The 11,066-nt window shown below is 45.7% G+C and overlaps 1 protein-coding gene across 1 annotated transcript in view; it reads right to left on the minus strand.

Moving 5' to 3' along the window:
- Positions 1–11,066, minus strand: part of LOC122385595 (monocarboxylate transporter 10-like) — a 52,657-nt gene that overhangs the window by 22,430 nt on the left and 19,161 nt on the right. Inside the window, exon 4 of the mRNA XM_043373972.1 lies at positions 10,332–10,543. Within this exon, the coding sequence (XP_043229907.1) occupies positions 10,332–10,543 (212 nt within the window). The remainder of the gene's footprint in view (positions 1–10,331; positions 10,544–11,066) is intronic.

The following is an 11,066-nucleotide window of genomic DNA, read 5'->3' on the forward strand; positions in this document are numbered from 1 at the left end:
GTCACTCGGTGTAGCTGTGACAGGCATTGAAACCTTTCATGTAGTAAGGTCACTTGACGTGATATGGTGACCTGACCTTGGATGACTTTGGTCTGAAGTTTTCACAGAAGGTGTAGAAAAGATGTATGATAAGATGTGCAAAACACGGCGGCACTCTGAGCCGCCGTTTTTTAGATATTCGCGAGAAACCGGAGGGGTTGTTTAAACAGTCCCCCCCCCCGCAGTGCGTGGGTAGGGGTATGATCAAGGATGAAGGTGTTACATATCTATGCACGTTTGCCTCATTTACCTACATATGCACACCCACCAATATAATAGATTTATCACGGTCTTGATGCCCGCTTCTCCTCGTCGCCTGCTCGGCACCGGTCCACGCGGCACCCGCAGCGTCGATAGTCGGCCGGTGCAGCGTTCAGAGTAGAGTTGCAAAATTTCACTACCGCACTACCGGCATGCCGGTAATTTTTCACTACCGCAGGTTTATTCGTGGTAACTGGCATCTCTTGCCGGTAGCAAGCCGGTATTTTTGATTTTGTGCAAAAAAAAATATCAGCAAATGATTCAAACTTTGGACACTAAGAGGCTCTCAAATTGTAGTAACAGCAATATTAGCCACTGCAAGATACATTTTGTGGTAGAAGTTCCATTGCTAAGTGTAGGGGTAACACATGGACCTCAGCATTTCACACAATTCACAGGCTTGGTTATAATTAGAATTGTCAAGAATCTACTGTGGTCTATAAAAGGAAGAATACTCATTCATGTTGCAAAAGCACGATAAACTAGTAAGTCTAATGGTAGGTAATACGTATAGCACAATAAAGTAAATCAATGTTCATGACAACATTCCCTAGGAGAAAAGGCAGAATCAAAACACCAAAAAACACAATGTTTGGAAACTGGCCTTGAGTCCTGAGATCATGAGATGTGGTCTGAGAAACTCTACAAAGAATTTGACACTGAAAATCCAGCTGAAAAGGCAGGTGTTAGGTAGCCCTGAGTCTGACTTTGGTCCCATTATTAAATGAAAATGGATTTAAACTGGCATTTTGTCTTATCTTTACAAGAAAACACATCATGCAGGCCAAAATTGACAAAAAGTGGCGCAAACAATTAGACAACCAAGCATTTACTTTTAAGATCCTCTCTCCCCTAATGAATGGATGTAATCTGATGACGTAATATTTACAGGGCATATTTTAACAAATTTTTACTGCGTCCCAAAGTTGAGCAGAGGGCACGTGCTACGACTAAGGACACAGGGCAAGGAACAGAGTAGGGCACTGAGGAGGGCAGAAAGTAGGGCACGGCAGGTTACAGGGTATGGCACAGGACATTTTAGAGGGAAGGGTACAGGTCAGGGTAGACAGGAGGGCACGGGTCAGGTATGTATGTATGTATGTATGTATTGACGATCAAGAGCAATCCACAATCGGCGTGGCCAGGGCACAGGGCAGGGACGCAGTGGGTCAAATCAGCAGGGGCTACGTCCCAAGGCGAGGGGGCTGCGTCCCAAAATGGGACGCAGTAAGTGCCTTAAAATATGCCCTGAATATTTATTCATATACCCTTTTGGTTGTTGAATAACTGAAGAGAGATGAATTTCTTTGTAGTGAATTACACTACAATGTTGATTTCATTTTAATATAATATTGTGTTGGGTAATTTTTATCAATATAATCATTCACGAAGCAGTGGCTTGCAGTCGTTTAACATTTTTTTTTGCAGCGTTTTAATCAGCTGGTTAAAAGCCTCTATTATGGCGCATCTGTTTCGAAATCGATAACCTTGTGTTTGTTCCCGCTTGAGGTTGGAGAGGATGGAAGATGTCGTTTTTACACATATTATTTGGTGACTATTCTCAGGACCAGTGAGTTATTAACACATTTTTTTACATGATTCGTATCTTATTCACGAACCAGCAAGCCATAGTGGATAGGAAAAAGTAGATGTTGATCTCGCTTCCTCAGTTAGGAAGATGGCCTAATCTGTACTTGTTAATCTATGTTTTGACCATCTATATTTTAAACATTTGGCTGGTGCCTGCAACATTTTAGGAGAATATGGAAAAGTAGAACAACCGTGAAATGTAAATGTGATTACTGCTCACTGTCCAGTCTTCAAAAACACATTTCATTAATTCAAGTCCTTTTTGTCCTCACCTTTTTGATGAATGTAATAGTTTTTTTTGGAGGCAATACTTCTTTGATTACAGGTGATATTTTAACAGTTATAGACTGGAATTGAGTTTCAAAATTGTGGGTATTTGTGGGGCCAACTCAGCCAAAATCAGCCTGCTGGTATTTGTGGTTGGACAATGGATGGCCGTTGGGTGGGAGGGGTACTGAAACTGCCAAAATGTGGCATCTCTTGCAGGGGTAAGCTAGAATCAAGAATGCAGGTTTTTTAGTATGCCGGTAATTTGGCGGTTTTTTTGCTTGGGGCGTGGTAGCATGCCGGTGTCCCAGAAAATTTTTGTGGGGCGGGGCGGTGCCGGTAGCAGCCTTTTGGGAAAACTTTGCAACTCTAGTTCAGAGGTATCGTGTTCCCGCCTGCTCGGAACCATTCCCCTCGGCACCCTCCGACCGCCCGCAGCGTCGATAGCCGGCCGGTGCAGCGTCCAGAGGTATCGTGTTTCTAAGGGACTTAGTGGCATTCCACTCTATTTCCTGGTGGCTTCCAAAAAACCACTGCCACAGCACCATTACCCCATCTAGTGGCTGACTTGTTAAATATCAATTCACCCGGCGTCAACCAGAGGCATTTTGTACCTTCCCATTTTAGACGATGCGATTTTGTATGATACGATCATCTCGTTTTGTAGGTTGCAATTTTGTATGATACGCGTTTGTTTGATCTGCCATTGTACGTTCCAATTTTGTACGTTCTGATCATTGTTTGATTTGCCATTGTACGCTTTACCCATTGGACGGTAAACTTTTGTACGTTGGGATTTTGTACGCTGCGCTTTTGTACGTTTGGGCTGTCCCCTACCTGGCCTGTTTTGTAGGTTTTGCGCGTTGTATGTTGCGATTTTGTATGTTTTGAGGATTGTACGCTGCGCTTTTGTATGCTTTGATAGCCACCCGGAGCAAACGACGACTTCGATGCACCTGTCCGCTGTTGTGACAGCCGTCCAACTGTTTGGCTCGCCTTGCCATCCAGATCGACTTCATTGGACTTGCTGATTTCGATGGAACGACACTTATCCACCGCAGCTTGGAGTGTCGGGAACGGTCTCATGGCGAGCAGCTGTCGATGTGCCTCCGAAAGTGTCCTGATTTTCGTGAATTTGGGTGGAAACCCACACCTAACAGATTCTCTTTGTGACGTCCCGGAAAGCCAAACGACGTCCCTGACAGATAAAAGTCGATAGGTATATCGAACACCAAAAGCAAACTAACAAAAGGAAATATCACCTCTGTAGCCTAAAAACACGGCTATGCAAAATGACAGTAAATATATCGTAAGTCCTCACAAACCCACTCTTACACTCAACTCCCCTTTCCTGGCCAACTGCCGCAACAGTAAACAACGCGGTTTTATTTTATTTTCGTTTTCTGTGCGTCAGATATGGATAGGTTTTTTCCTTTACCATGTGAAGGTAATGCTGCCATATGAAGGAGAAAAGATGTCGGAATAGAGGGATCTGAGGACGTCGTTTTCCACTTTTCAGTTTTAGTAACTGTGCAGTGTATAGATAAAAATTAATCATGCGAATATATTACTTGGACATTTAACTATAAGCACGCAACATACCTTTCGTATCAAATTACTGTAACATATTTAATTATTTTTTCCCCTCAGAAGGTCACAGTAACGGGTTAGCGCTGCCCCTTGAACATGCCCTTCAAAAGTAATTAATTTTGCATATGTTGATAGTGGTTGGGGAAAAAGTTTAATGTTTATCTGTTTGAATTAGAATAAAGTTACCGAATTTCAACAGAATTAATTGAAGTACAGGGTGTCCCATAAGTTCGTTCTCACCTTTTATTTGCATGTAAAACATAGTACATTGCGTTTTGATATGTTTATAACCCCTCAATGTGCTCCCCATTTCATAGGCAAACACATGAATACATGCTGCGACATGCCAACCGGCATGTTTGGCAGCATAGCAGGCTTGAAGTTAGCCCAGACTGACTTGGCATGCGCCGTGAGCTCCTCAATGCTGGAACACCGCTTCGCTTCGACGAGCCTCGATTTCAATATTCCCAACACATTTTTATGAAATTTGGATCCGATGAGTTGCCTGGGATGTGATCTTACCACACACGCCTATCACAGTCTCCTGGCACTGCTTTTATGCTTTGCTTGACCTCTGCACTGATGCACTGTCTTGCTTGAAGATGGGCCTACGACCTCCCGGATGCCATTTTCTACTAAAAAAATGTGGTCATACTTGCGGTTCAAGTTAAGCTAGAAAGCTGAAACTCCTCCTAGATCTTCTTGGAGAAGCATTCTGCGTCCCAAGACTGTTTCTGGAGCATCATTCGCAACGTGATCAGTGTCTGGAGGCATGTTACCCCACATTACCTTGACCCTGGCCTTTTGCATAGGAATAAAGCTGGATGACACAAAGGCCTTTTCCGTCGCCCATATGGGGCCGTTTTGGGGTTTGGACGGGTGTTTTATCTCGAGCACGGACTAGGTAGTCCAGATGACCACATTGACGTCATCGACCCTCCAGTTTTTTTTAGCCTCAGGCATAACGAAACACATGTTTGGCCATTTTAAGACGTTTTTGACTGTTTTGAGCCCTCCGGTAAGTAGAGCTTAAGTCACCTTGAGTTAGGTACCCCAAAATGATATTCTTAGACAGCTGGTAATACATCCTGAAAAGCCTGTTTACCAACTTTCTAACGCTAAGACCTTTTTGACGGCCATTTTGGCGCCACACAGTTTTGGCCACATGGCTCACTCGTGAAAGCTGACAAAAAAAGAGCATAAACTTGCAGCGATTGACTCCCGACAAATCATCGGCGTCACTTGTTGACTGTGCGTCCAGTTAGCGACAGACAATGGCTACATACTGGATGGCCTCAATCACCCTCAACCGTCGTGAATGGCCCAGTGCGGTCTAAATACCGAGACGTTCCCGTATCAGAGACCTCTATGTTGCGGCGTAAGCCGTCTCCAAAGGAAGTGAACTCTCTGGCAAAAAATATTTTGTCTAGACGAATTAGCTACCGTGGAGCACATTCACAGTTGCCATGGCAACCCCAAAAGCTCAGTTACAAAATAATGTAAGCGTGGCTTTAAATAACAGAGCCTCTTAAAGAAAAATTTAGGTGAGAAGGAACTTATGGGACACCCTGTATGTCGTCCTTGGCTTAAAAATACATGCAATGTTGGGGACGTCGATTGGCCTTGTTATTCCCATTTAATCGACGTCGGTACAAAACTGAAAAGTGCACAATGATTTCACATTTTTTCCAGCCAAGAAAAATTCAGCGTCCACCTTGGAGTTTTCTTAATTGAGTTTCATAACAGTAAAGGCTGAAACAGACTCTTTCCGCAGTCAGGAAATCGCATGCGAGAGCTTATTCAAATACATGGAAGCACGCTCGCATCAGTCGCACGCACCTTCCGCAAGCGATTGATGCGAGAAGAATTGCAATGTATTGGAATAGGCTCTCGCATGCGATTTCCTGAACGCGGAAAGAGTCTGTTTCAGCCTTAAGCTATGGAAATTAATTTTCCGAACTGTTTTCCACCTCTTTGTTTGGACGTCTGCTTTTTTACATCAGTCCTCTTGCTTGATATGATATCCTTCCCTCTTATGACGTCAATATTTAGTGATAGCCGCTGGCTCTTGGGCTGATTTTGTTGAAGCATATTTGTTGTTGACTGTTGTGTACGATCATGGACAAGAACTAGACATCTTCAAAGTGTTGTTTTGGTGTTTGTGGTGAATGCTTGAATTTTGTATTTTACTAGGGGTAAACTGGCATTACTTTGTGTCTATATATGATCATTTGAGGTGCCTTGAGGTGGTATTAGTCAATATTGCCAGTGAAAATCGCTAATTTTAAGAGATTTAGGTAAGGGATCTTCAGTGGCTTAGGCTCCGCACCGATATCGACGTCCTTTTGAAATAGCGACGTCCTCGCGGCTTCAATCACACTCTCCGAAAAATCAATTTCAGGACACTGGCCTCCGAATCACGGATCCCAGAGACGATGCGCGTAGTGAGTCTGTCCTCTATGCACTGGTTGCATAGTTCGGCTTCTCCCGCCAGTTCCTTCAGTGCTATGAAGAAGCAGTCAAATGATTCGCCTTCTTGTTGGCGACGTTCTTCAAAGAGCACCCGATCTAGGGCAACGTTTCGCTGACTCCTGAGGTATTTTTCGACCTTGTCGAGAACATCCTCTGGGCTGCTGTCGACGTCACCGATGACGTGCTCCAGTGTGGCGCGCATTTCATCAGTGAAGCACGAGCGAAGACAGGCGATCTGCTCAGGTGGCGCCAGCTTGTTGAGTCTCGCGAGCGTGGCGTAATCTCTCCAGGCCTGACGCCAGCTCTTGAACGTCCGCAGTGAGATGTCGCGGCTGAGTATTTCTGGCGGATGGGCTGCTCTCACGGCAGGACCTTCCGCTCCACCGGTGCCAGCACGGGCGGCTGACGCCGCAGCATCGTCAGGTGAAGCACTGTCGGCTCCAGCTGTGCTGGGGTTGGCGGATTGGGAGATAATCTGAGATAGACGCTGAATCTGCTCCTGATGTTGACGCTCCAGCCGTTCAACTTGTTCCTCATACCGCTGTTCTTGTCGTTCCGCATGGTGGCGCTGCGACTCCAGGAGAGCGGCCACCCACTCTGGGAAAAACTCCTCGCCAGATGCCGACGATGGTTTCTCCTTCTTCTGAGGGGACTTCTTTGGAGGCATGACAAACTGGAAACAGACAAGAGTCGAGTCTTGATTACAGTCACTGGAGTCGTGGGAACACTCGCTCTTATGGTTGTGACTTGCGAGAGGTAGAGTGCGATATTGTCGGTGGGCGAAAAAGCTGCTCCCGCGTACAGGGCCAGGCGACCCGCTGGGATTCGAACCAGCGACCTACCCGCTACCATGCAGGCATCATACCACTCCACCAAGCAGCCACTGACATTACGGCCGCTGGCACACCGACTTGTTATACGCTTGACATTTCAACGGTTGGCGCCTTCAGTGCCTCAGGCGATTGAGGCACCGAGCGAACGTTCCAGACGGCGGACACTCAAACATAGACCACATTCCAAAATATGTAAAATCTACGAAGTATGTTATTTCGGTTTTACTGCCGGCTGCGCCATGTTATGATCTGTGTAGTGGTCCTCACGGTTCAGGGATCCGAAGAGTCGTCCGTCTTGCGCACACAGGTGTATTCCTCTCGCGACCAACACAGATCAAGTGAGTGCCAGCTCAGCTGGCCACAGACGCGTATGGCAGCACACATACACCAACGCGAAGGAATCTCCCTCCGCCAATGCTTATGCGCATAACAACGCCGACAAGCGAGCACCCCAACAAAGGCCGGGCTGAGCCGACGGGACGACTCGAGTGCCCTCACGGTACCGTTTCCTAGAAATTAGCTCTGATCCCGCTGAACCGGGGGAGACAAAGGAATAGTTTTCCGCAGAGGAATTTAGGATGTCGATGCCGACGTGATGATTGAAAAGATAATATTACGGCGTAGCTGTCTAGATTGTAGAAGGGTTTTGTTTCCGTTTCCATTGGCGAAGAGCTACGTACAAATCCTCGTATATCTACAATATTGACGGAAGTCGATATGAGGCCAAATTCACAAGCTCAAAAAAAAAATATCCAGCTGCGGTTATTTTGAAGTGCCGAGTCACTCCAACCCCGCATAAAAAAAAAACAAAAAATAGCCGGCCTAATTATATCAATGTTAATGCCTTCAATAAGCTTATAGTGCTGCATAAAAAACGAATGACATTGGAAGCAGATGTGACATCTACAAAAGGAATCATAACTTGTTAAATAAATATAACCAAAATAATTAAATAATGTAAAACGCAAAACAATTATAAGTTTGATCTCAAGAACGTGCATGGCCATTGGCTATACAACTGACGCCACAGCTAGGCTGATATGCAGAAAGGCGGTCTCGGAGGCTGTGGGGGGGGGGGGAGGGGCAAGATTACTTCACTGCTCGGGGGCATACCCAAAAAAGTTTCTTTAAATAACAAAACTCGGTTTTCGATTCATTACTCACTGCTCGACAATTTACAGTAAACTTTTTTCGTAAAAGTTTTCTTTTCATTCTAGAAAAAAACGACAAATTTGCATCGATTTCAGGCGTTGCGATGGGGCAACTGCCCCAAATGCCCCGTCACCCTGGATCCACCATCGACTGACGCCGTTTACATGAATGTATCACAAGAAAAAATGTACACAGACCGTCTTTAAAAAGTGACAAGTTTAACTTCGGTCACATATTCTATTGGTAGAGGGCCATTTTCGAGGCAGTCATCTGTCAGTAACTGGCAACAGACAAGATCCGGGAGAGAAACGATAGAATCTCCTGAGAATTCAAGCGCGTTGCTAGTGTAAGAGGTCATAACTCCAAGCAAAATCATCAGGATCATCCTCCTTACATATTTTGAATTGCCTACTAAAAAACTAACAAAGTAAACAACTCGACCTCGACAAATGCTCACGCTCCATGTTAACCCGCGCGGGGCTGGGGGGGGTAAATTTTACCCCCCCCCTCGCGAATTTTTGCGATATCTCAAAAACGGCGGCGCGCAGCGCCGCCAAACTTTCTGTACCTTTTCTTACATCAATTTGACACGTTCCCTGAAAATTTGAGCGAAATCCGTCGGAAAATTTTTGAGAAATTGACGTTTTAGTGACGTCATGTTCGCCATTTTCGCCTCAAAAACGGCAAAAGTTCAAACGCCGCTAACATCTTCATTTTTAAAGGAATCAAGACGTAACAAAAAAGGTTATACGTAATTTTACTTTGTCTATCAAATGGCTATCTCGGTTTTTTGAAAATTTTAGATTTTGGCCTAAATTTTTTCAAAAAACTGATTTTTTTGGGAAAATCATTATAAAATCCAAAATTTTGAGTCTATCGAAAAAAACCGGAACATATGTCAGAGAAGTGGTCTATGTGCACCTACATACCAAATTTTAGAAGAATCGGTTCAAAAATGTGGGAGTTATTCAAAATTTTATGACGTCACGACACACAAATTTTTTGAAAAATGACTTTTTTAGACGTTCTAGACCTCGTACGAAAACAAAAATAGCACCATTCGATTCGCCGTGAAAAACTGCATCAGATAGACACCTTTTTAGGCCTTAACAACCAACTTCAAAATTTGACCTCACTTGACCTGACCTTGACCTGACCTCGACCTGAAATTCATCCAGAGGTGGTCCATATCACTTATTGAGTGTGCCTATTGAATTCTATGAGTAAAATGACCCATAAAACATGTGTCGCACATGCCCTTTTCTATATTTTGTTTTTTGGTGACCTGACCTGACCTGACCTGACCTTGACCTTGACCTCTGAATGATATTGTATGCAACGAATATTGTCTTGGTAGCCTAAGAACACGTTTTGGGCGATCAGTCTCAGTCCATGACTCCATTCTTCGGCAACTACGGTGCAAGGCCGATAATGTAGAAACTTGCAATTTGTACCCTTGACCTGACCTTGACCTTGACCTCAAACTTTAAATTAAGTACATGTTTTTAGTAGTTCGTGATGAGAGCTTTCGATTGGCGTTTGAATTTTCCAAATCGGACCATTAGTTCGGGAGATAACAGGGGGGGTAAAATTTACCCCCCCCCCCCAGCCCCGCGCGTTCGGCTGGAGACCCCAGCCCCGCGCGGGTTAAGTTACATCAACTTAATACGGCAAATAGTATACATGACATGGCATGCAGCTCTGAAGCGCTCAAGAGATTATATGTGCTCAGCAGTGTGCCATAACCTAATTAGGTAAACCATTTTGTTGACAGCGGCTCATCTGCGCTTTATCCTGGTGTGAAAATGGCGACTGCAACAGACATTCACGAGATGTTTGCGCCCAGCGTAATGTGCTCTTTGGCTCGCTCGCCTATCGTATGTGTACCACAGCGGAATACAATTTAATTCGACACTCGCGACCGTTGTTTAAAACGGCAAAGTATCATATGACACATATATTTTTGTACCTACACTGGTGTATGGAGGTCTACCTGTGACATAATGACATTCTCGCTAATTATTTTACGCAGCATCTTAATTTCACATAAATTCCGTCTAAAGTAAAACGTAACATCGACACTCCTAGGTACTAACCTACGTTACCAAATCAGCCTCTGGAACTCACCAGGTGCACATAGGGCACGAAGTAGCCGAACAGGCCCAGCGGCACGGCGATGGACCAGACCAGGTAGCGACGGTTGCGCCAGATGTGAACGTTGATGAGCTGGCTGCAGATCCACGCCGGCGAACAGCTGGGCCGCGGGTCACCCGTCGGTCCGCCGTGCGCGTGCTGAGCGCGGAACAGGAGCACCAGGGGCACCAGAGCGCCCACCAGGCCTGTGAGGAGATGGGGAGGTTGGGTCTGGGAGTCAGCCAGTCTAGGGCTGAGGTCGGGTCGGAGCGTCCGCCAGCTCTGTAAGGTCAGCTCTCCGACTTACCCAGCGTTGCCAGTGGGGTAAGGTCGGAGCTACCACTTTTGTAAGGGAAAAGGTCGGCTCATGGCGCCCAGCATCCCTTTGTGGAGGGGGAAACCGGATCATACCATCCACCATCCCTGTATGGGCAGTGGAGGTGATGTCAGGCCCGGGGTATAGCCTCACGACAGTGGATGGGGAGGATCATCGGAATGTTAACTTCCAAATGTTGTGGTAAGTTCAGAACATGAAGCACGGGACGAGACCGACCAAGGACATGAAAAGAAGTCCACTGTGCATTACAAACGCTGCACGTTACACGTACAACCCACGCCAGCTAACGGCGCGGGCCCGCGCCGGCTGCCTCTGCGCACTGTGCGCAGGCACCTTGTCTATTTGCGCGTGCGGATGAAACTCATTGCGTGATTGACAAACAATTGAGCGTA

The sequence above is a fragment of the Amphibalanus amphitrite genome, unplaced genomic scaffold (assembly GCF_019059575.1).
Source record: "Amphibalanus amphitrite isolate SeventyFive unplaced genomic scaffold, NRLGWU_Aamphi_draft 000224F_arrow, whole genome shotgun sequence".
Classification (NCBI taxonomy): domain Eukaryota; kingdom Metazoa; phylum Arthropoda; class Thecostraca; order Balanomorpha; family Balanidae; genus Amphibalanus; species Amphibalanus amphitrite.